The sequence below is a fragment of the Trachemys scripta genome, chromosome 2 (genome assembly GCF_013100865.1).
Source record: "Trachemys scripta elegans isolate TJP31775 chromosome 2, CAS_Tse_1.0, whole genome shotgun sequence".
In the NCBI taxonomy this organism is placed as follows: Eukaryota; Metazoa; Chordata; order Testudines; family Emydidae; genus Trachemys; species Trachemys scripta.
In genome coordinates, this window is record NC_048299.1 from 180043430 (window position 1) to 180069683 (window position 26254).

The 26254-nt window shown below is 43.2% G+C and overlaps 1 protein-coding gene across 1 annotated transcript; it reads right to left on the bottom strand.

Annotated features, from left to right (window-relative positions):
• Positions 1 to 627: 627 nt before the first annotated feature.
• C2H6orf62 (chromosome 2 C6orf62 homolog) lies at positions 628 to 17189 on the bottom strand. The gene is made up of 5 exons (XM_034762437.1): positions 15044 to 17189; positions 11799 to 11975; positions 10922 to 11047; positions 6476 to 6610; positions 628 to 1928 (listed from the first exon to the last, which is right to left on the bottom strand). Exons 1-5 carry the CDS (start codon positions 15170 to 15172, stop codon positions 1803 to 1805), a joined length of 693 nt encoding a protein of 230 aa, XP_034618328.1. The 5' UTR covers positions 15173 to 17189; the 3' UTR covers positions 628 to 1802.
• Between the last annotated feature and the right edge of the window lie 9065 nt (positions 17190 to 26254).

Here is a 26254-nt window from a genome sequence, read left to right on the forward strand (position 1 = left end):
GAACAGCTCATTAGTAGGTTACAGTATTCAAACAAGACTGCTGAAGACAATATTCTAGAAGTGGAACCGAAGTTTCACCAAGCTGTAGTCTGGTGTTGCTATTTGTCTCACAGGTCACTGAAAAGAAACAGTTACCAGCACTACTGACAGTAATACCAATTTTCAAGTACTCCCAAATGCCTAGCAGCATTTTTCAGGATCAGGCCCTAAAACAGAAGTAGGGAAAAGAGGAAGCAATGTTTTCTTAATAAATTGAAATTACATAATTTCACTTCAACAGCCCTTCCCTTTTGAGAGACTTGCCAGGACAAAAAAAGCGGGGGGGGGGGGGGGGGGGGAATCAGTAGAATTCACAGTGCTTCTGGCACACCAGCATGCCCTTAAGTGAATTCAGCTGCTTTTGGTCGCTAGTTTAATATTAATGTTGTCACATCACTATATTTTTAAATGCCAGACTGATATTACCATAACCATATCAGATGCTGAGAACATGCCTTAGTCTCTCTAGTGAAAATTAGTGGCAATGCTTAGACTGTTCTACAAGCTTTCAGTCTGAAATATTTGTGGAGGACATATTGTAAGAAAATAGTATGAGCTAAGTAATTAAACAAACGCATGAGCTTTGCATAAAATTAATTGTCATCTTTCACCTAATTTATTTAATTTCCAATTTTTCCAATTCCAAACAAAAGCTAAATACAAATTTAAACAGGTAAGCACTAGTTTTACCCAAAGGGAGCAGGCTTATACAGATTTACTCCAGTAAAGTACTCAACCCTTAAGCAAAAGCCTTCTTTGTCATCAAAACTATACAGTAGTCTTCCTTATTTCATTGCACAGTCTTAAAATGTTCTGCCAGAACCAACTTTTGACACTCCAAACACTATTTTACAGTGAAGTTCACAACTGCTTTATAACGTCTATTTCAAAAACCCTCAATGGGTTTTCCATAAGAAATGTTTTAGAAACCAGTATTTTCCTGCAGTTCGCCAGCAAGTTTACAAGTCTCAACTCTCAAGAAAAAATAATTCTCTACCAAGAACATGGTTTCTGCAGCTACTATTTTACTTTTAGCTGCTTTAACTACTTCAGACTCCAGGTCTGCCTCATAATCTGTATAAATGTATCCAACTCAACAGAATACTTTTTTATACAGTTATACAGCAACTTGGGGAAAGATCCAAAAGTGAAAGTGCCAGTAAACTTAAACATGGCCCAGCAAAATAAAAAAAGGCAAGAAATGCCTACACTGAATGAGATGCTTTTTTCCTTATAAGAATTCTTTCCCCACATTTACATTTCTATTGTAACAGCCACTTTTCTGTTCATTAGAATGAATAGGATAGTGCTCTCTGATACAATCATTAACAGCAAAGCTATAAGGCTTTTATACCCGTTACATTCACTTCTCACCCTCCAAATACTGATGACTAACATTAGATGTTAGGGGGCATGATCAGCACAAATGGGAACACCACCACAAATGATCACCTTGTGCTTTCAGATACATTTGTTTCAGTGTACAACAGTCCTTTCATTTCACATTTTAGTAAGATGCTGACACAATGCAAAAATATGCAGAGCATCCTCTCTTTCACAAGGTCCATGCAGAAAACATTTAAAAAAATTGTAAAGTTCTGATACAAATGATTAAAAAATAATCCAGGATGATAAAGTTTCACAATGTATAGTGTTCTGAACATGAGTCCATTTTCTTCTAAATTCTGAAAGAATGAAGTGGTGAGGAAAGTGAGAATTCACTGCTGCATTCTGTGATCTTCCCCATTTTGCTGGCCAGTACCCTACTCTGGCATGTAAGGACGGAGGTGATCCTCTATGGTACCAACCGCCCAGTGGGTGAGCTGTTCCTGTGGCAGGTACAGGCAGATGCTGCATAACTTGAAGATTGTAGCTTTGTTTTTTGGAGTCTGGGAGGGGGAAAAAAAGAAAAGGAAAAAAAAGCATTTAGTTTGTTCAGACCTAACATGTAGACAAACAAAAAGTTACATTTGCACAGGTTTAATATTTACCCTTCCCCACTCAAAACAATCCCTACAAATAAATGAAAGATTCTTATAACCACTCTGCTTCAACCCCTTCTGTGTATGCAGTCTGATCAAAATATTGAACAATGTCAAACTACTTAACAAGTTTTTACAACCATGAGTGGAATTTGACAAGTAGTATAGTGTCTTTGAAAGAGGGGCTAACAAATTAGACTGTGTGTGTGAAGATTTAACATTAGCTATAGAACAATTAAGAGATTCACCAGAATATATTTTCATACAAAAATAAGTTATTCAGCTCTACATGGGGAAGCTACAAAGCCACATCTCCTCAGGCTGAGATCTCAGCTCTCAAACTAAATTGAATATAATCTGATCATGGTCAGCATGCAGAATAGAGAGGCAGCACTATTCTCTGCTTCAGTACCAAATCAATACCCCAATATTAAGATACACTGTTTGAGCTCCCCATGACTATGAGTAGTCAGGATCTGCTGAAGATCATTTGGCATTTGGAGACTAAAGGTGGTAGCTACAGTGTTTCCTAGCCAGAAAACAGTTTGGATAATTAGAGTTCCCCCAATTTCCTCCAACAGTTTCAAATAGATACTGTACTTGCTTTCTGTTCTGTCAGTTGCATTTAACAAGCTATTAAAATAAGATCCTGTTTTCAACCTCAAGATTGCTGAGTTTGCCTCGTTTACACAAAGCTGTTCTAAAGGGTGGGAGAAGTTGGTGGTAAGATGTGGTATAGAGGTAGGCTTCTGCAACCTTTTGGGGTTTGTGTAGCTCATGTGGTCATGCATTGCGATTCTAGTCCAAAGCATGAAGAGCTTGTCCAGAACTACCAGCTTTCTTTGGTTGTTTTAAATTAACCCAAACATTTATAAGTATTTATTTAGGAAACATTGAGATAAACCCAAGGATTTCAAGGGAATTCTGAAAAGAAGTTACATTTGGAACAGCAGAGGTGTTACAAGTGAGTTTAGAAAGGTAGCCCTCTTTTGATATTTGAACAAATGAGAGTTACAGTTAAATTAGAAGTCTTTGTATCCTGAATTGTCAGCCCTGCTTGAGGTTATTGCAGCAGCCACCCAATAAGAAAGTACTTGCTATTGTTCGCTAACTTTAAATTTGGATTTTTTTCCTGCCATGGTTATGCCAGTTTGATCAGTTTAAAAAAACAAAATTGTTTCGAGCATTAGTCATTTAAATGTAATACATTTCTAACTTGATATCTATTTTCAAAGTTCCACGTATGGTTTCTGCTGTAGGGAAAGGGGAACAGTATTAGGGATTTGCAAGTCACCAGTAGCCTCCTGGAACACTGGAAGATTGGGCTGGGATCTCTCCCCCTATACACAAGAAACACTCCGCTTTCCTCCTCAACTTCACCGCTGTGTTGACCAAAGACAATATTTGGGATGGCAAGGGAAATACCATTAAGAAAGGCAAAAGAGATTTAGTAGTCAAGAAGGCAGTTACAATCCTACAACTATTGGTGGAGGAAACTGGCATAGGTTATATCATTGTGGAAGCCCTAATTTAAAGGGTTTGCCTTACTGTTTTCTGAGCAGGGCATATGCAAAGCAGTGGTCTGAGCAAAGCTTCTGGTGAGTCAATGACTAGTTATATTATTTTCTTACACCAGGTATCTTAAACCTGAAAGGGCCTGGAAAGCTAAAGATGCCAAGAGAAGGGTGGGTGGCAACTCTTCCCTTCCTTGAAATTCTGCATCAAAGAGGGTGTGGTGAGCAAAGGAAGAAAACTTAGTGAAAACTCCTCTAGATTAGTTGGAAGTGGAGACAAATTAGGTTAGGCTACTAGATACATGGAAATTTTACTTCTCAAACTAGAGACTCTTTCAAGTCCAGCATCATAGTCTTATGAAAGAGAAGAGGCAACCTGTATTAGCTGTTTCGTGCTAGCTACTGTATATGGAAATCAGAGAGTCACTGGCTTCCTCTTCCATGAGGTTTTACATAATGGTTTAGAGCAAGGGATTGGTCTGAAAAAGGGGTCTGCTAAAGGAGGAGCTGAGTGAGCAAAGACTTAAGTTTCCACAAAGCTTGTTGTCCCTGTTTACAGGGCTTTGGAGCGGAGCCCGGAGCAGCAGGTTTTTGCCTGGAGCAGAGCCGGAGCACAGCTCCAAAGCCCTGCCAGCTTATATAAAGTCCTGACATCTACTCTCACAAGTGGTATGGAAAAAAACTTGATCTCAAAACAGTCTCAATATTCTGTGATGGCAACCATTTGTTAACACTAACTCTTGCTTCTAGGTAAGTTAACATAAATGGCAAAATATAAACTTAGCGATTAGTTTGATTTAGCAATTTCTTCAGTCTATAGCTAACAGATAACTAATTGTGGAAGGTATTGTCCTTCTCCAGCAATAGTAATCCTACTTTTAACTGTTGCTGTTCAAAAAAATTGTTAAAAAGCTCATTACCTAATTTTTGGACAAAATGATCAGTTTTAAAACCTGCAAGAATGGGGGCTGTTGCAATGGAAGACAGATTCAGTTCTACATAGATACTAGTGAGCATGGTATAAGAACCTGAGAGCCTTCCAGTGCAGCATGACTAACATGTCATATGTTTGTTCTCATCTTCTCCTCAGGGGGACAAGCATGCACAGCAATTTTCAAATACATGTGTATACTAGAGAAAGCAAAGTCAAAGAACTTCTCCAAGTTCAAGCTACTTAAGGTGGTGAGGTTTGTAATGGTCCTTAAAGAGCTCATTCCAGTCTTGGGCCAGCTCCAAAGGTCAGTCTCCTAAACAACCTAGCTTTACCCTTATTGTAGAGACAGTGTTCCACTGTGCCACAGGAGCAAAAGTTGTCAACCGTGGCTCTCACACCAGAGCTATAGTCTATCTTATATGTACACTGAGTCTCTTCAGTAAGGACAAATGCAGAGTACTCCACTTAGGAAGGAACAACCAGTTGCACACATACAAAATGGGAAATGACTACCTAGGAAGGAGTACTGTGAAATGGGTCAGTGGATCATAAGCTAAATATGTTAAAAAAAAAACTCATTCTGGGATTTTTTTTTTTTGGGGTGCATTAGCAGGGGTGTTGTAAGCAAGCCAAAAAAATTCTTCTGCTCTACTCCACACTGATTAGCCTCAACTGGAGAACTGTGTCAAGTTCTGGGTGTCACATTTCAGGAAAGATGTCGACAAACTGAAGAAAGTCCAAAGAGCAACAAAAATGATTAAAGGTCTAGAAAACATGACCCATAAGGAAAGATTGAAAAAAAATTGGTTTTGTTTAGTCTGGAGAAGAGAAGACTGATGGGGGACATGAGTTTTCAAGTATACAAGAGTTGTTACAAGGACAAAGAGGGAGAAAAATTGTTCTCCTTAACCTCAGAGGATAGGACAAGAAGCGATGGGCTTAAATTGCAGCAAGGGCAGTTTAGGTTGGACATTAGGTAAAACGTCTTTAATCTGCTCCATAATTGGAGATTTTTAAGAGCAAGTTAGACAAACACCTGTCAGGGATGGTCTAGATCAGTGGTTCTCAACCCATTTACCACTGTGTACCATATATGCAGTTCTGTGTTAGGTGGGCCACATCCATACAAAATATACTACTTTTATGCCCCAAGGATTTCACATGGGCTGCAGTTATGCGATGACTGGGCCGCACGCAGCCTATGTGTTGAGAACCACTGGTCTAGATAATACTTAGTCCTGTCTTGAGTGCAGGGGAGTGGACTAGAAGACTGAGGTCCTTTCCAGTTCTATGATTCTAGGAGTTCAGGCAATTGAGCGCCTTGAAAATAGTTAGATGTTTTAAAAGAGGATGCTATTTAGGATACTATTCCTGTCTAATGGAGATGTTTCTGTAGTTTGAAATGAGAAACATGGCAGGGCTCCAAATAGGCCTCTGATTGATCATTGGCCTGAGTAGGAGGGATTTTTGACAATGACCATTTTGTATGTATAAGAATTAAGTCTTCGACAAGATCTGCAATGTTTAGAAGATGAAAGTGTTATGAAACCACTGAACTGTTCTTCCAATAATTCTTCATTCCAACTGTAAGTTGTGAGTTGAGTTACTTAATGAAACTACAAAAAGGATTAAGCCAAAATTGCTTTGATTTTTCAAAATATAAGGAATCTGTTTTAGCAATTATTTCCAATAGATTCCAGAACAAAAAAGCCCTGAATCAATCTTATTTGGCAACATTTTTTGCTTACATCCAGTTGTTGCATCTTTAAGTCTTCAGAATGGTGGTTTGTTGTACCACCACTTAATAGCAAGCATACGACCATGGCAATTTTGTTCATGTAAACTTAAATAATTAAATACTTACAACTAGATCACTTATAAACCCTTGGACAATTATTCTCCTTTCATGTGCTTACAAAAGGATAAAGTGTTGTCTCATAAGCTAAGACTTAATATTCCAGGTCCTTAAAACTATGCTCTGAAAAGTGTGAAGAGGACAAGCTTACCTGCAAGTGCTGTCTGTCAATGAAGAGAAACACTGACTGGTTAGGATTGTTGATAACAATTCCAGTCTTGTCCTTTCGGCTCAGAACATGCAGAAACTGTTTTTCATAGTCACCATGATGAAATTCAAACTTGGCCTGTACAGGAATAAAGGCAGTGTTTACAAACAAAGCTTTCCACATTAAATTACTAACATTCTGTGTTTGATCTGAGTAGGGTCAGACTCATAAAATCCAGAGCTGATCCCTCTCTACTGCTCAGATTTGAGCTTGGGGGAAGAGACACTATGATCAGTTTTACTGCTGCTCATTAGGTTTTTAAACAGTGGAGAACGTGACCAGAGATGTACATTTCATTCTGCTACTGGACAGAGACGTAAGCAGTGCGGAGGCACATGAGCAAGCTGCATTATTATAACAAAGAAAAAAAAGCTCTAGGTTTATTTATTTTGCACACCTGACAGCACTTCAGAGTATTGTCAGTTTTTCCTGAAGTATGGGTGTCAATTATGAAGGGGGGGGAGAAGAGAAAAATATTTGAAAAAGCTGAAGTTCAATTGATAAAAAATGACAATGCAACTGTAGGCCAAGTGTGTAGTACCTAAAAATATCAGTTTGAAATTGACATTCAAATTAACTGTATCCTTGTAAGAACTCCAAATGGATTAATTATCTTGCTTGATGAGTGTTGCTCCTTAACTCTTAGACTTTATCTGAGCAAACTTGCACCCATTTAGCTATATCAGTTTAAACTAGGCTTACCATCCATCCGGGTTTCCCCGGACATGTCCGGCTTTTTTAGCTTTAAATGGCTGTCCGGGGGGTAAGGGGATTTCTAATAAGGTAAAAATGGCCAGGATTTCCCCCTTCCCTTCATGCAGAGTGCGGCGCGGCTGATTGGACAGCTGTGCCTGATTGAAAGCCGCTCGCAGCCACTGGGTCCTCTAGCAGCCAGAGTCCCTCCCCCGCTCCCTCCTCCCCCACAAAGCAGCGCCTTATTTGTTTGGCTGCACATGGAGCCCACAGCTCTCCCTCGGCCTGGTGGGGGGGCAGGCAAGGGACAGGGAATGGGGGGGGTTAGATTGGTCAGGGGTTCTGGGGGGGCTGTTGGGAGAAGGGGGTGTAGAGAGCAGTTGGGGCAGTCAGGGGACAAGGAGCAGGGAGCCAGATAGGGGGTGGGGTCCTGGGGGCAGTTAGGGGGATTCCGAGGGGGGTGGGAAGTGGGAGGGGGCAGGGCTGGGGCGGGGCTAGGGCAGCACCCTGTGTCCTCTTTTTTGATTGTTGAAATATGGTAACCCTAGTTTAAACATGCACATATAGCTAAAGTGGTGCAAGTCTGCTTAGACCAGACCTTAAGAGTTAGACTTTTTGCAGTGTGTAGCTAGTAAGAGTATGGATAAAAATTACCAATTTCAAGGGCAACAAATTACATCAAGAATGGAAGAACTATTTACAAATGCAAGAGACATTAGCATTGCTTTAGAGGCCCTCAGATTAAGAAACATTTTAACAAAAACAGATTTCTTTTTACACCCTGAACTACTAAAACTGCTACTTTAGTAGTTACATTCTCAAAGCCAGGGTTTTTTTGTTTTGTTTTGTTTTTGCATTTACTCAGCTTAGACAAGAAAAATAGTGCTTACAGTACTTCACTTTCTGATTCTCATGCACTAGCACTATTTGTGCATTTAGGATGCATTAAAAAATTAATTTAAGTTCTAATAGATCCCTAGAAGTTTTATAAAGTAACAAAATCTAAGTAGTTTAAACAAAAAAAAAACCACAAAAACAAAAAACAAAAACAAAAACACACCACACATATCCCAAGTAGTTCAAAAAACAAAAAACAAATCATGCCAGCACCCTTTTGAAGGTGACTTGCATAGCGAAGGGTCACTTATACATTGTAGAGCAGACAACTTCTTCCAAGGCTTGTCAATGCTGTTAAAAAAAGTTAAATTAAGTCCTTGCCCTCCTTCGGCTTTTTTGGTTTGCTGTAGGTGAAAAACTGACAGGGTAGTGACTTGGATAATTTGACACCTGAGCAACTTTCCCAACCCTCAATTGAGGAAGACGGGGATGTTTGAGTATTCTGCTGAAAGAGAGAAATTTTATAGACATCTGGGAGATGTCAAGAAATATATTCAACATCTCCCCTTCAACCGAGAGCTAGGAAAGCAACAACTTATGATTCTACTCATTGTGAGTGGGCCAGTTAAAAACTGGATTGAAGTCTTCATGGGGCACATCCCTCACTATCATGAAATGTCATGGTATTTGTCAAGTAAAATAGAAGCTTAGACTTTAGACAATTTACACATTGTTAAGCAGCATTACAGGGCACAAGCACTTTTCTCAGCAGTTCACTTTTAGGGCATGGCTACACTTGCAGTTGTAGAGCGCTGGGAGTTAAACCAACCTTCGGAGACCGCAGCAGGGAAAATGCTGCCAAGTGTTTACACTCTCATCTGGAAGCGCACTGGCGGCCACATTAGCAGCTCTTCCAAAGCCACAAAGAGCAGTGCATTGTGGTAGCAATCCCAGCATGCAGGTGGCTGCAATGTGCTTTTCAAATGCAGGGGGTGGGGTGGAGTGGAGTGTATTGTGTGTATGTGGAAGGAGAGAGAGAGTGGGTTTTTGGGGGGCTGAGAGCATGTCCGCATGCTGTCTTGTAAGTTCAGACAGCAGCAGATCTCCCTCCCCACCCCACCCCCGCCTCTCTCACTCACTCAAAGCAAGCAGCATTTCTTTGTCCTGGAGCAGATAAGCAGCCAGCTGTCAAAAACTGAGCTTTGAAAGGGCATATCCGCATTTCTACAGCGAGTTCAAAACAATGACAAGGAAGAGTGGCCATTTGACTTAAGGAGATTATGGGATGTTTCCGGGGGTCAATCAGAGCGCAATAATGCAACACCTTGTTCACACTGGTGCCGCGGCACTCCAGCGGAGGCGCAGCAAACCTTATTCCACTCGCTGAGGTGGAGTACCAGCAACGCTGTAGCGGCAGAGTCAGAGCACTCTACGTGCCTTGACAGTGTGGACAGGTAGTGTGTCCGGGGCTCCTTTATTGCACTGTTAACTCGCAAGTGTAGCCAAGCCCTTAGTTGCAGATGCAAGAATATACTGAGTAGAATTCTAAAAAAACAAAAAACAAAAAAAACTAACTTATTTTTGCAGAAAACTAGTGGCTATCATGTATGCTGCACAGTAAAGTCCTTATCACTGTTTTCCAAATCTAAGAGTATTTAGATTTTATAGGAAAGAATGGTATATTTAACTCTTTAACTCGAAGCCTTAAGTGAGATCTGTGCAAAGTTTGTTCGCTTTTCGTTAGGAAACACTAATCTTGCTCTCTGGTGTTTCAAGTGTAGCAGAAATTAAGACAGCTGGCTACTTAAATAAAAAGTGGAGTTGCAAGCAGTTTCAGATACTCTGCTGGCTTTCCTTTCCAGTTTGCAGCTTTACAATCAAATTTTCCTTTTGGTTCTCACTCAGTTTATTTATGAAACACAAACAGGGGAAATGATGCTGACTGTACACTTAAAAGTGTTGACAAACAAGTTAGTAAACTCAAGGAATTATGTAGTCCCTCACTCAGACATCGTAGGTGTTAACCATAACACAGACACATTAAAAAATTTAGACAAAAGGTTCCATTTCAACCCAGTGTCTAACAGGAACTTCATCTTGTTTTGTTAGAATACCTTTGCATCACTGATGGTAGAACAACACTTGGAATTGCTTATTGCCTGTTACGCAATAGCAAGGAGCAGAGAGCATAAAGTATTTTCAATATCTGAATGTAATAAGCTAAGGCTGGCTGTGAAACATGTATATAATAACTCATTAACTTCAAGCCAAGAAATGAAAGAGGACTAGCATCTAAACTTTAGTCGCTCCCCTCTTCCATTTATCAAACATTAACAACTCCATTTATCAGGGGAACTTTCAGTATCTAAAAAAGGTTGAAGTAATCAAGTTTGGATTGTACTGAAAACAGGGATGTCCAATTCCAGTTTCTGCATCTTCTAACATTCACAAAAGTTGGAATTGCATATCTTTCAGATTCTAATAGTGGTATTGGCAGACGAATGGATATAAACTGGCCGTGGGGAAGTTTAGGCTTGAAATTAGACAAAGGTTTCTAACCATCAGAGGGATGAAATTTTGGAACAGCCTATCAAGGGAAACAGTGGGGGCGAAAGATCTCTCTGGCTTTAAGATTAAGCTAGATAAGTTTATGGAGGGAATGGTTTGATGGGATAACGTGATTTTAGTCAATTAGTCAACAAAGTGCCATTGCTGGTAAATAGTATCAATGGTCAATGAGGGTCTGGCTGGAGAATCACTGCTACAAAGAGCCTAAGGAACAAGTTGGTATTTCACAGGAAATATTAAAATCTTAACATTTCAAATAAGTTAGTGTTTTTTTTTAAATTTACAAAATACCTGAACAGGCCTATAGGGCTCATCATCAGATCCCTTCCACCGAGAAAACAGGAGACAGACTATCTTCTCAATATCATTCCGAGGCCAAAGAATGAAGTCCATCTCTTGGGTACAGCCAATTACATCCTGCAAGAAGGAGTTGAGTGGATCACTTGTAAATTACTCTTACAGCATGATCAGTGCAAGAGCAGATATAATTCACTTTTACATAAAGTAACAATGTTCACAATTCTTAAATTTGTCTCCACATTCTTCCATCCTAACCCACTAGTTTATCTGATTTACCTGTTATGTCTAGTCTGAGAAAGCAAATGCTTTGGGACAAGAACTGGGAGAAATTTTCTGTGTGCACAAGAGCTAGCATAGAGACCTAGTTGGGTTTTTTACATGCTACTGCAAAGTAAGTGTTACATAACAGTTCCCCCTTTTGCAACTTCTAGTCTCAAAGAAGATTATAATTTTTTCATGGATTATCTGAGTGTCATTCATTTCAATATTAATTTAAAAATGGAATAAGCATTTAGCCATCCCACAAAAATACTGCTTTTTGAAGATTAATATTTGCCCACTAGAAGAGGACAAGGCTGGCAGGAAGAACTTTCAAATTTCTAAATATATAATCTGTCCCATTCAAGTACAAATGGAGAGTTTCAGTAATTACACAAATACACAAGTCAATCTGATTCCAGGATAAGCACGTGCCACATCTCAGTTCAGCCCCCAACCTGTACCCATAATTCACCATTCTTTATGTACCCAAAATTCTAGTTCAAAAAAAGATTGGAGGAATGCAGGATTGGGCCCAGGATTTGTAAGAACAGCTCACAATTGTTCAGAATTCAGGCCAAGAACTAGTAAGTTTAAGGAATAACTTTACCCTGCGCATAGACTGGTAGCGGGGTGCATGAAGCTGTACTACATCCTTCTGTAGAAGCTCTATGGAACTTTCCAAGGAATAGCTGGAATCCCGCACACCTTTCAGGATATTTTCTTCATAATTATTGGTCATGACTGGTATCACTTCAGACACTTCAAAAAGTGCTGACTTCTTCTTCTAAAAAAAAGAACAAAAAACAGTAGTCACATTAGGGTTCTATCCTTTTTCCAAGCAGTTTGTGATTATAACATTTCAAAGTCTGCATGTTTTCCCCTCAGTGCTAGTGTTGCTTAAGCACTGCATTAGTGGTGCATCTTGGAGTCATAACTCAGTCTTAAGTTGTTTGTAAAACTCTTCAAGACTGAGAATAAGTCAAAGAGCTCTATTAGACAGGCCCCAATCCCCACAAAAGCTTTTTTACACACATGCTTCAAGCTAAACACATGCACAAGCATTGATAGGACTGGAACTTTGTCAAAATTTGACAGCTGAGGTCTTGGCAACAGCTCTAGATAGAGATTTCTGCTGGTGAACGAAGTTAATCAAAGGCATTTCACATCTGTAAAGTTGTCAATTTCCAACAAATGGAAATTTAAGCGTCTCTTCCCCCTACTAAAAGAACTCCACTATCAGTAGAAGGGAAGCAGATCCAATTTGGGAACAATTTTAAGGGTGAGTCCACACTAGAAGCGCTACAGTGTGCGTCTGCAGTATAAACCAGACAGAGCTCTCCTGTCAACTTAATTACTCCACCTCCATGAGGGATAGGAGCTATGTCGCAGGAGAAGTTCTCCCACTGACTTAGTGTAACTTAACTCGCTCATGTGTATGGATTATTCACACCCATAAGCAACACATTATACTGAAGCAGGTGGTAGTGTAGAAAAGCCTTAATTTTAGCAATCACAGACTGTCAACTAGTGAAGAGTTACTTCATTTTCACAGCTGATTCTTGCATTGTTTCCACACTGACAGTTACTTATGAACAACTGCATCAGCATCTCCCATTCACGAGAACACGTATAGCAGTAATTCTCAAATTTTTGTACTGGTGACCCCTTTCATTTAGCAAGCCCCTGAGTGCAGCCCCCCTTTTAGATTAAAGACACTTTTTTATATATTTAACACCATTATAAGTGCTGGATGCAAAGCGGGGTTTGGGTGGAGGCTGACAGCTTGCAACCTCCCTGCCCCTTGTAATAACCTCATGACCCCAAGGGGTCCCGACCACCCTTTGCGAACCCGAGTCATATGAACAAAAAGCAGTTTTACATTACAGGTGATGTATGTGCAAACAAAGGTTGTTTGCCTGTAGGACTTTCTTATAACTTAGAGGCTCTTGATTTCCCTTCTGAACACCTCATTAGAGATATGGCACATACTCAGTCTCCGTAATAGCATTATTTTATCTTTCCCTTTTTTGCATGCTCCAGGCTGGGCTACTCTAAATCTTTCCTACACCCATTAAGCTTTCAAACACCCTAAGTCTTAGTGTGCAGGTCCAGGACTGACCACAAGATGGACTCTGGAATTCGCTACTTGGATGTTAGCAAGGTTTCAGAACACCTAAACAAATTTGCATGCGTAGGACACTTCCAAAAAACATTTAGGAAGTTACATTGGTATTATCACTAGTTTTCAAGCAGACAAAGCTGAGAATGTAATTGCTATCATTACTTAAACATTTACATTTCTCTTAAATGAGTGGCATACGCTGCCATCTTATTACTGAGCATGGAATCTTTTAGCATGATAGTGGCTATGTGAATAAGCTAAGAAGTCATCTTTATTGCCCTATGGCATAGCAACTACAGACTAGTAGATCCACACTATCACATTCCCACATAGATGATCACAATAATTTTAGTTTATGCTCCATTGAAAAAGCAGAGAAAGGTATAACACGGTTTGACAAAAATCATTTTTCCTCAGTTACTTAGATTTTCACTTCCTTAGTGGCTGGTTTTCACAGATCTGTGATTGCTGCAATTGTCTATGGAATTTGTCCAGGAAGAACAGGGGAAACCTGCATATCCATCATCACTAGACAAACTCTGAATACTATTTGCCATGGATGGGTATCACTCTCACAAAACAGGAGTTAGATTCAGAGCTAGAGGCTTGTCAACACCATCTCAAGGAGTTCAGGAAAGGAGCTTTCAGAAAGTAACTGCAGATTAAGGCCATGTCTACTCTTACAAGCAGCATCGATACAGTTGTGCTGCTGTAAGATCCCTCGTGTAGCCCTGTTACGACAACGACAGAGAGAGCGTCTCCCACCACACCAACACAGTGCTGTGCACATGAGCGCTTATGCCAGCAAAACTTATGTCGCTCGGGGGTGGGGGGTTGTTTTTCCACACCTCTGAGCACCAAAAGTATTGCCGACTTAAGAGCTAGTGTAGACATGGCCTAAAAAAATGTGTCTTAAGTCTGCTCAATTTCTTAGCATCACATTCTGGAATATAGCCTCCTCCCTCATTCCTGGAATAAACACATACTGCAGTAGTTAAAAGTTTTCATCCTAGTTTAAATTTAAACTAGTTTGATGTACTAATGAATTATCCTAGAAATTCAATCTAATTCTAAGTGAACTAAAGAGTTTTACAAACATTAAAGTGAAAAAATAGCTGCCAACAGTTAGACAGAACCCACATTGAAGATACAAATGCAGGTATAGATGAGTTATCCAAGGACAGACAAACATGACAACATCCAGAAGTTATGTTCACTGCAGCCAAACAAATAAAAACTTGTTTTCAAGAATGACAGCAGCAACTTCAGATATCCATGCACATTTGTACCATTTCAAGAGGTGTTTTAAAAGGAAGTGACAACCAACTTGTTTTAATCTGATAAAGGTGATAACTTCAGTAGTTGTTGCAGTCAATTCTCGTCACAACTGTGACTCTCATAAGCACATTAGCATCTGATTCAGGCCCCAAATTAGGCTTCATAGACAAGTTACATACTTTACTTTTTAATTCCCTCCCACTCTGGGAAGAGATTTATTTGGATGCAAGTGTCCCAATGATGAGCTTGCAACCACTATGTTACAAGCCTGTGCAAGCACATGACAAATGAAAGCCAGAGTCACTTAAAGGCAAACTTTAAGACAGTATGGTGACAAATGGATTTTAAATTTCATTTTTGACCTTCAATCATTTTGCAAAATAACTGTTAACCGTTAGAGTTGAAATCCTATGGTAACAGACAAGACAAAAAAGATTTTAAAATGAAGTTACCTTGTCCTTGAATACAAAGGCAATATACATCTTGAAATCAAACTGGTCAGCTAAAGATTCTTTTTTCTTTCTAAGCTGAGCTCGAAGTCTGTTCAGAGCTTGTTTCTTCCGGGAGTTTGGGTCCCCCATTTTGTAACACAGGTGGTACTAAAGCCTTTGGAAACTGTCACTAAACTATGGGCACTTTTTCATAAGACTCAAGTACAACAGAAACAAGTCATTTTATCCCCGCTAATACGACTGAATAGATAAAACGCGAATGTAACCCAAAAAAACGCACCTCAGGTAATATTTTATGATGCTATCACATTAGAGGGGTCAAGAAACAAAATATGTAATCGTCCAACCATGATTGGACAAGAGGCGATTCTGCAACAGTACCAAGAAAAAACAAAACCTAAAAATTCTGAAGAAAATATGCTTGTGTGAAGAGTTTAACCACACGAATAAGTGGGTGAGAATGAAAAGGAAAAAAAAAAAATCTTATCACGATTTATGTGTACAATAAAAAGCAACTGGCACAAGCCCAATCCATGTGGGGTTATTTTTGCCTTGCTTACAAAAAAAAAAAAAAAAAGAAAGAAAAAAAAAAAAGAAATATATATATATAAAAAACAAATTACAAATTGCGTTTTACCCCAGCCAGATTCATGACTCTGCTGATTATTATTCTCAGATTTCCACTATTGCTATGTTCCCCCCCCCTTTTTTTTTTTAGGATTATTACACTTGATGGAGAGCAGAGAAGAGAGTGCAAAGGAGGAGGAGTGCACGTCCCGGGAGGTACGAGATTTCCCTGCCAACAACAAAATCATCAACTACAAATAACACGGCACTGGTTTGCAGAAGAGAAAAGAGGAAAAACAGCGGAGTCATTTCTAACTTCATCCTGCTCATCATCAGGCACATCATCGCCCTAAGGCTGCCGCTACCAAGGAGAAGAGGGATCATGATGGCCATAGATGAGGGGTGGGTGTGGTCGAAGGGACAATATTATCTCACCTAGAGACTCAAACACGACTTGATACCTCGGTCCCGACTCTCCCCACCCCTCAGGGTGAGAGTCCTACATTCCCCAACACCCCACAGTCTCCCTGGGCTGCTGATCCCCCGGGGATCCTCCTCTCTCTGCCGCTGCTGCTGCGCTCCGCAGGGAGCCCGATTTAGCTGGGGCTAGGCATGGCCGATGCTTTTCACTTCCCCTTGGGCCTCTCCCTACACAAGGCGGCGGCGGGCGGCCTGTGCCCAAGGCAGCGAGGCACCGACTCAGTGGCCTGGGGTTCCCCCTCTCACTTCATGGTAGCGACTTTACAGACCTGGAGAGGCCGGTGGGTTGTTTTAAAAACAGATTTTGGGGGTGGGGGGAGGTGCAAATTTTTACCAATTTTCCCCCGTTTATTTTGAAAATTTGGTGGCAGATTTTTTGAAAAAACAAAAAACAAAAAACAAAAAACAAAAAAAACACCCTTTCAAGGTTATTTTTGCCTCACTCCAGCCATTTTTTCTCTAGGGGGTTGGGGCTTTTAAAAGGGTTTTAACCCAAAATAAAGTCGTCGGACTAGGTTAAAGAAACCCACCGATTTTTTCCTCCCCTCTCAAAAAACACCCCCCCAAATCCCCCCCAAGCAGGAGACGGAGAGACTCAGGCAGAAACCGAGGCCCGCTCGCTACCCGCAGCCGGCGGGCGCAGGAGGAGCAGTGGAGGCGGCGGCGCTGCTAGCAGCACGGGGAGGAGCCATGTCAAGATAAAGCCACGAAGTCGCCGAGCCCCCCCATCCCTGCTGCACTGGACACGGTGACCGGGCCGCCCGCTCTGCCGCTGCTCAGCCCCAGCGTGGTCCCCATAGTCTAGCTCAGCGCCCCGGTGCCGGGGGAGGGGAAATGGTGGCAGAGGCGGCAGCGGAGGAGGGAGGAGGAGGCCGGGTCCCTGCGCTAGCGGCTCCTACGGAGAAGACCAGGCGATGGCGGCGGGTCCCGGCGGCGGGTGCGTGGGGAAACCTCGCACCGCCCAGGCGGCCCCGGCGTTTCCTCTCAGGCGGCGGCGAGAGCGGAGGCGCCTCTGAGGCCCGGGAGCGACCGGCAGCGACAGGACGGAGCGAGAACAAACAACTTAAAATGGCAGCGCCTGCCCGAGTCAGAGACCAGACGCCGCCCGGGACTCACTGCGCAAGCGCGCTCCGCTGGCACGTACCATCTCCCATCTCTGCGGGGGGGGGGGCGTGAGCCTAAGACCCAGCAGTGAGCCCACCGTAGCGGCCAAGCTAGTGGTGCCTTTGGCAGGGGGGAAGAGACAGCTTATGCCCCGCGCGTGACAGGGAAAGCGGGGGGGGAAGGAAGGCTGTGCATCGCTTTACGGTACGGAACCCGGGTCCCCCCCCCAGTTCAGCGCAGGTCAGAGGGCTCTAGCGACGCACGTGACCCGCAGCCATCGCCGCTGCTTCCCGCTCGGGGACCCGGATGGAGTTGCTCAATCTGACCCACGCTGCCCCTCCCCCAATAGGGACACGAGGGGGAGGGGAGCGGGGCGTCTCGCTCTCGCCCCATGCCCCGCCCTTGGCTCTGGGCGGGGCTCCGGGCGTCGCCTTCAATCGCTGGGGCCCAGGGTAGGGTTAGCAGCCCCCCCCCTCCCCGCCCCACAGTGCCGCGCGCCCAGACGGCGGCCGCGGCATCCTCCGCCCGCAGAGAGCCAGGCGGGGGGGGAGGCGGCCCCATGTCGTTGCGCATCGCCCAGGGCGGTCCGGCAGCTGTACACAGAGTTAAAGGGCAAACGGCAGCCAGTGGCGCTGAGATCCTGGCAGCCAAGGCCGGGGAGACACCTAGTACTGGGCTGTGGCTCCAAGAGCGCAGGGTAGCGTGGAGGAAGGGGCTGTCCATAAATTACATAACACTTTTTTTGGTAACTTTTCCATACCCACCCTCCCTTGTACCACTATAAAAAACGCACAGTATTAAGAACAGGAGTACTTGTGGCACCTTAGAGACTAACAAATTTATTAGAGCATAAGCTTTCGTGGGCTACAGCCCACTTCTTCGGATGCAGTAGCCCACGAAAGCTTATGCTCTAATAAATTTGTTAGTCTCTAAGGTGCCACAAGTACTCCTGCTCTTTTTGCGGATACAGGCTAACAGGGCTGCTGCACAGAATTAAGGATCCCCTGTTACATAATGTACAGACAGCAGCCTAGTAGATAGCCACTAACCATCTGCTAGGGTGACCAGAAGTCCTGATAAAATCGGGACTGTCCCGATATTTAGGAGTTTGTCCCACGTCCCAACCGATGTTTGGTTGGGATGCATTTTGTCCCAATATTTCGCAGCACTCCATTTTTGCTTTTTGCTGTGCCGGCGACCTCCACCCCCATATGTCCCGATATTTTCCTCCCATTGTTTCATGTTCTCTGTGTATATATATATATCTACTGTATTTTCCACTGTATGCATCTGATGAAGTGAGCTGTAGCCCATGAGAGCTTATGATCACATAAATTTGTTAGTCTCTAAGGTGCCATAAGTACTCCTGTTCTTTTTTCCTCTCATCTGGTCACCCTACCACTTGCAAAGGGGTGCATCAGTGTAAGAATCCAAGACCCATCCTGGTGCTGTGGTGTTTATTTTGTCTCAATACAACGTAATGCTATTGTGCCAGCCCTGAAATGATTTTGAAGTGCAGCACGAGAGTCGGGACAGTGGGTATGAGACTAGGTAGGCACAGAGAGTGTGGAAGTAACATTTGTCGATATTAAACTCTGTGAGCAACATAACTAAGGTAGAAAGACTTTATGTTAATGGACAGGGATCTGTATGTGGCAGCTAAAGGCCAGGACGTGTATTAATGCCCTTGCAAGATCACTGAATCAGAAATAAGCTTTTAGAGGGCTAACATGGGAGAATGGGAAACTCTTTAACCATAAAATCCAAACAATGTATGGTGGCGGTTAGGGCCGGCTCCAGGCACCAGCCCACCAAGCATGTGCTTGGAGCGGGGCGGCGCTCGGGTTTTTATTTATTTATTTATGTGGTTCGTAGGGGCAGTGCTGGAGGGTTTTTTTGTTTCCGCGGTACGGCGCTCGGGGGGGTGGGGCTTCGGGCGGCGCAGCGCTCGGATAGGGGGGCTGGCGTGGCGCTCGGGAGGGGGGTCAGGGGTTGGCGCAGCGCTTGGAGGGGGGCGGGGGCTGGTGTGGCATGGCCCTTGGATGGGGGCGGGGCTTCGAGCGGCGCGGCACTGGGAGGGGCCCGGGGGCTTGCGCGGCGTTCGGGGGCGGGGATTTCGGGTGCGTGGTGCTGGGGGGGGAACGGGGGGGGGGGCGCGGGGGGGGGGGGGGACGGCAGGGCGGCACTCTTCTTTTTTGCCTGGGGGCGGGGCGGCAAAAAAGTTAGAGCTGGCCCTGGTGGCACTATATTGTCAGCAATTCCTTAGCTACTCAGTATCCTCTAGGACAGTGTTTTTCAAAGTTCGGGTTGCGACCCAGTACTGGATCATGGCACGTAAGGCACTGGATCGCCTTGCTCAGCACCCAGGGACCCTAGCATTTCTGGTCAGCACCGCTGACCGTGCCATTAAAAGTCCCGTTGGCAGAAGGCAGGCTAGTGCCTACCTGTTCCAACACCGTGTTGTGCCCCAGAAGTGGCCAGCAGTGGGTCCGGCTTCTAGGCAGGGGGGCCATGGGGCTCCGTGTGCTGCCCCTGCCCTGAGCACCGGCTCCACACTTCCATTGACTGGTTCCCAGCCAATGGGAGCTGGGGGGGACGGTGCCTGTGGGTGAAAGCCACGTGGAATTAGGGTGACCAGACAGCAAGTGTGAAAAATCAGGAGCCGGGGGTGGGGGGAATTGGCGCCTGTATAAGTCAAAGCTCCAAATATCGGGACTGTCCCTATAAAATCGGGACATCTGGTCACCCTATATGTAGTCACTTGCACGCCTCCGCCTAGGAGCCGAACCTGCTGCTGGGTGCTTCCGGGGTGCAGCATGGTCCATGGTGCCAGGACAGGCAGGAAGCCTGCCTCTGGAGTCGCCGGAGGTAAGTCCTCGCTCCAACCCCGCGCCCCAATCCCGTGCTCCAGCCCTGAGCCCCCCCAAACCTGGAGCCCCTCCTGCACCCCAAAACCCTCATCCCCAGCCCCACCCCAGAGCTTGCACCACCAGCCCAGAGTCCTGACCTCCTCCTGCACCCCAACTCCCTGCCCCAGCCCAGAGCCCCAGCCCACACCTTGAACCCCTCATCCCCAGCTCTGTTGGGTCGTGAGCATCAACAGTTTTCTTCAACTGTGTCCCCAGAAAAAAAGTTTGAAAATCTTGAAAACCTGCTCTAGGACAGTTAATTCTCAAATAATTGTACAAAAAAAGCTCATGACAGGTATGAGCTAAAGAGTTTTTCCTTTTTACTAGTCAATAGAAATATGAGAGAACTGTTGAAAAACTGATCTTTTCCACAGTACTTCGATTAATTTAGAACTTGCGACATTAAAAGTTATAAGTGACATGCATCACTTTCTACCTAGACACCTAGGTACAAATATAAATTTGTATATAGTAGGGAATTTTTAGAAAAATTTCCAATAATTGTGAACCAATATTACCCAAAATGAGAACAGTAGTGTAGGTAGGGTTTGACTTGCATTACTGTTTTCAGTAAAGCATTATTTAGCCATGAACAATAGTGCCGATAAACATCTTAGCAGCCAAAACCTTGTCTACATTAGAACTCCCATATCTGCTAACCCCAGTGCAAGCCAGCATTAACAATGCAAGACAAGACCTTACTGACCTATGAAGGGCTACTCCAAACCTGGACTGCTACTGACCTATGAAAGGCTACCCCAGATAGGTTTGTTAGGGTATGTCTTCACTAGCACGGCAGCACTTTAAGGTGGCTGTGTAGTCGCAGCATCAGAGCTGGGAAAGACAGCTCTCCCAGCGCTGTAAAAAAACCTCCACGGGGGGAGTAGCTACCCACGCTGGGAGCGCGGCTCCCAGTGCTGGTGAACTGTCTACACCAGGGCCGGCGCAACCCATTAGGCGGCGGTCGCCTAGGGCACTACAATTTGAGGGGGGCAGTGACCGCAGTGGTATTTTGGAGGCAGGACCTTCCGCTGCTTATGTGGGGAGCAGCATTTCGGGGCGGGACCTTCCGCCGCTTAGGGCGGCAGAAAAGCTGGCGGCGCTCCTGGTCTACACTGCCATTTTACAGCGCTGAAACTTGCAGCACTATGGGGGCTGTTTTTTCACACCCCTGAGCAAGAAAGTTTCAGCGCTGTAAAGTGGCAGTGTAGACAAAGCCTCAATTTCAGTGGTGTAAGAAGAATTGCTGAGCAGGAATTGCCTTTGCATGCCTACTCAGCATTTTGCGGGTGCCACAAAAGGGAGGAGGAACAGTCACAGAACCTGTCTAACCTTATACCTTCAGTAAGAGTTGTGGTAACCAGCTCATCTAAACAAAGGCAGCAAAATGGGAGCACTTGGAAAATTTGACAGAAGGCCAACCAATACATAACTTCTTTTGCATTACAAAAGAGAAGTTTTCCATTCAACCAAGACCTTTGATCCTGAACAGGAAACCCAGGTTAAGAGAGAGGAAGTAGAGTAGAAGCCATTATAAAGTCAACAATTGATAACAGACACTATACAGTTATTTCTTATTCTAAGCATAAGTGATTCATTATTAATTAGATTTCAGAAGCAGCCACTGTCAGAGTTACAGAGCTAGCTGAATCTGTCTCCTTTCTGGTCCCTCTGAGTGCTCCCCCTCAGGGGTCAGGCCTCGTGCATTTACCTCTTCTGGGGTGGAATTCTGCAATTCTCCCACTCTTAGGCCAGGCCCTGATCTACAATATACTGTGGATCAACCATCCTTACGCAACAGGTCTAACTTAGTTCAAGTACCTGTATTCTTTCCTTCAGGAGCCTGTGACCTGGGGTATACAGTAAACAGACAGAATTTTTAAAACCAAAATACAATAACAGTAGGAGCAAAGCATTTAGCAAAAAAGTATTTTAAAACAGCAAACAGACTACACATATGTTTATTTTACGTAAAGGTTTATCATTTCTTGATGGTAAATTAGACAGGCCTAACTTTTTCAAACACCCCACAGAGTGCCTGTCTCAATTTGGTTCCCCCAAATAATTACCCCCATCTCTTCAGAGACAGGTTTCTTTTAATCCTTCCAGAGTTCCTTTGTTCTTGTGAGTTCCCAACTTTTACCCCTTTGATCCAAACCAGTCTGATAGGATCAACAGGAGATAAGGCAGCATCCTCAGAGCCAAGGCTCCTGGCATTGTCTGCTAACAACTCACAAGAAGAAGAGGTTCTCTAAATATATTAGCAGCAAAAGAAAGAAAAAGGAAACTGTAGGTCCTCTACTTAGCAAGGGAAGGAGGGCAATTAATGACATTGAGAAAACTGAAGGGTTTAATGGCTATTTTGCTTCAGTTTTCACAAAAAAGGTTAATAGTGACCAGATACTTAACACAGTTAATATTAACAACAAAGAGGAAGGTATGAAAGCCAAAACAGGGAAAGAAAAGTTTAAAGAATATTTAGATAATTTAGATGTATTCATTTCAGCAAGCCTGATGACATTCATTCTAGGGATCTTAAGGAACTATCTCAAGCAATCTCAGAACCATTAGCAATTATCTCTGAGAAATCCTGGAGGACAGGTGAGGTCCCAGACGATTGGAGAAGGGTAAATAGCACCTTTCTTTAAAAGGGAGAACAAAGAAAACACTGGAAATTAAAGATGAATCACCTTAACTTTGATACCTGAAAGATACTGGAACAAATTATTAAACAATCCATTTGTAAGCACCTGGAGAATAATAGGGTTATAAGGAATAATCAGCATGGATTTGTCAAGAACAAATCATGCCAAACCAACCTAATTTCTTTCTTTGACAGGATTACTGGCTTACTGCATGGGAGAAAAGCAGTAGATGAATAGATCTAGATTTTAGTAGGGCTTGTGACACAGTCCTACATGACATTCTCATAAGCAAACTCGGGAAATGTGATGCAGGTGAAATAAGGTGGGTGCATAACTGGTTGAAAGACTGTATTCAAAAAGTGGTTATCAGTGGTTCACTCTCAAACTGGGAGGGTGTATCTATTCGGATCCTACAGGGGTGAGTCCTTGGTCAGGAGCTGGAGAACTAGGCCATACTGCCCTGAAATACACTGCATGGCAAACCATAATTGAGGGGGACAATCAGTTCATTGTTCTGCAGCTATATGTGGGACAACTGGGGTACCACAGTAAAAAGGAGTTGGTGGGGTGAAAGTGTCTCTCTCACCTTCTCCCTTCACAGTGTCTGTGAGAAAATTGTTTATGAGAAAATAGTTTATGTTTATGCCTTTACACATCATTGCTTCAAGAAAATGTTGATCTCCTCTGATGTTTTTTTATGGCAATGCTTGCTAACAATACCCCTGTATTTAGGAGTAAAAACAAGCAGTTTAAATAGGAGTACCTAATTAGCCCTAGATTGTCAAACGTTTGTCATTATAACATCAGTCGGACCTTAACCAAAACTATATTTGGTTATCCACATTTTTTCCTGCCCAGTAAAGCTTATCAGAGTGACAACCAGCAGTAAGGGTAACCTATAACATGAATGGACAGTACTGGGTAGTAACTAATTACAAGACATTTATATATAAAGGCCTCATTTGTAGTGTCACTACTCCAAATTTCTGTTTTACTTCTCATATACATAGCACTGTGGGACACTGTAATAATGCCTATCCCAGTATTTCAAAACACTTAGCCTACTACCAATAATAATACAGGTGGTAACTGTAAATGCCCTAATAGGAGTGTGTTGCTATCTGCAGTACTACAAGGGCCAAATCACAATACCAAATTGGAAAACAATTGTTATGCTTAAATATAATGTGGTGTTATAGGTGCACATACATACTATACATATATGCCCATATACACCACAAATATATACAAATATCTATATTATTCATATATACTAATTATCTGAGAGTGCCCCCAAGGCTCAATCACAAAACTACATACAACCAAAGTCCCAGGCCTAACATTCCCAGGCCCGTCATAAGGACTAAAAACTAATTGCCTAAAAACAATTAAAAAATGAAATCTGTCCATTGGTCGTACAAGGGAATGTGCAAACTAAGTGACAGTTGGGACATGAATGTGTGAATGGCAAAGTAAGGTAACCACATAACAGTGTTTAGTCCACTGGGTCATCTTCAGTCCATGCATTATGCTTTTCCGGGCCAATGAGTAAAAGACATAAAAAGTGGGGAAGTAATAGGAAGAGAGCCTGAGACATAAGCCCTTGTATCAGAGGCCTGGTACGAGGCCTGAACTAAAGTAGTGGTCAAAACTTTGTTCATATGAAGCAAAGTCAGGTTGTGAACAAGAGGCAGGCCCTGCTCACAGAATTTGGCAAGAACAGAGCTGATAATGCAGAAATACACATTCCTAAGAAGTGCTAGTCACAGAGTGCTCACACAAACACATCCCAATATCAAGTGTTACCAGAACATTCCGATATCAAGGATCATACAAAAACATTCCCCAAGGATAACAGTGACCCCTCCTAAAAGATAAGGTCAGGATGACAGTACATAATAGAAATCTTTTAATCGAACCAATATGTACAAGATAAAGGGTGATAACTAGTGATGTCAGGGGCAGTAACTAACTATGACAAAAGGGAAGTACTTCTTGTTTGTATCAGGGTATAAAGCTGTATCTCAGAGGGATTATCTTTGTCCAGCCGAGGAGGCAGTGGAAAGTCCCACCACTGACTGAGCTGCATCCATTGTCATGAGCATTAGTATCCTTGTAGAGTCTGCCAGGTGCTATTACCGTGATTCGTCGACAATAAACCTGGCTGGGTGCCTTCGCTGAAAACCGAGTCTGTGGATTTATTGGGCAGTTTAATTGAGGTCTGCTATCTCCGCTATCTGCGCAGAGCTGGGACAGCACACTGAATGAAACACACGCAGCCAACATCTGACCACAGCCATTACCATCAAGCAGGCTCCAGCTCCGGATTACAAACAGCTCAGAATTAACCTATCCGGTTGGGACACTGAGCAGGTGGCAAATTTTAAATATTTGGGCAGCGTCATAGATAGTGTTGGTGGCTGCTCAAAAGATGTGGATGGTAGTATAGCAGCAGCTGCTGCCATGTTTTGGGTCCTTCCGTAGCAGCTGTGGGGACGTTGTGACATCAAGATTGCTACAAAGCTGCAAATCTATAGAACCATGTTTATATAAACTCTGCTGTACAGCAGTGAATGTGAGTGTTGAGGAAGGCTGCAGATCACCAGATTGATGTTTTCAATTCTCATCGCCTTCATCAGCTGCTCCAGACACCATCAGAAATAAGGATATTCAAAGCCAAACTCAACAATTGCCACCATCAGCACTGATTCAGTTTCAACAGCTTTCTTGGTACGGACATATCATTAGAATGGAAGACCAGTTAATTCTGTGTAGAATGCTGCTACACAGCTGGCGATCACATGGGCATCAAACGTTTCGGTGGCACAATAAGATTGCCAGTGATGGACATAAACTGAATATACAACCAGAGCACCTTAAGTCCCTTGCCAGAGATTGATCTGGGTTTGCTCAATTTGCAAGGAGGCCACATTCCTTTGAGATTTTCCATGATAACGATGATGATGATGAACTTCACCAATGATGAAGAAGATCATATGGCAGAGAAAAGTTGATATATACCAACATCTTCATTTAAATGGTAATGCTAAGCATATTTCTTTATGTTTTCATAGCACCTTAATGAATGGAGGATGAACTAAGGTCCGGATCCACAAATGGGTTTAGATGTTGTGGGTGCTGAGCATTGCAATGTCTAATTTTTAGGCACCTGAAAAAAACTGGAATCCGAAAAGCCCAGGCTCCCAGGTTACCTATACAATGAATGGAGAGAGAGGATCCTAAGAAGGGATCCACAAAAGCCAGCATGGTATAGGCAGCTGCCCGCCTAAAATAGCCAACAGCAGATACCAGTGACAGGGTGTCCTAAACCCCACCCCTCTTTGGGATTAAAGTGCCTAAATCCAGACCAGAAGGAGATATCTATCTCTGTTTGGGATCCACAGCCATGAACCCTCTCCTGGAGTTAGGCACCTAACCTGTTTTTTGAAAGAAACACAAGAGGAGGAGGAGATGCCACCAATTTACTTATAACATTTAGTCTAGTG

Coding starts and splice junctions, on each gene's coding strand:
- C2H6orf62 (XM_034762437.1), bottom strand. CDS start 15,172: ATGGGGGACCCAAACTCCCGGAAGAAACAAGCTCTGAACAGACTTCGA. Junction 11,048..11,798: donor GCTACCAGTCTATGCGCAGG/GTAAAGTTATTC, acceptor TCCTTCTTGCAG/GATGTAATTGGCTGTACCCA. Junction 1,929..6,475: donor TTGACAGACAGCACTTGCAG/GTAAGCTTGTCC, acceptor TCCCCCTCCCAG/ACTCCAAAAAACAAAGCTAC.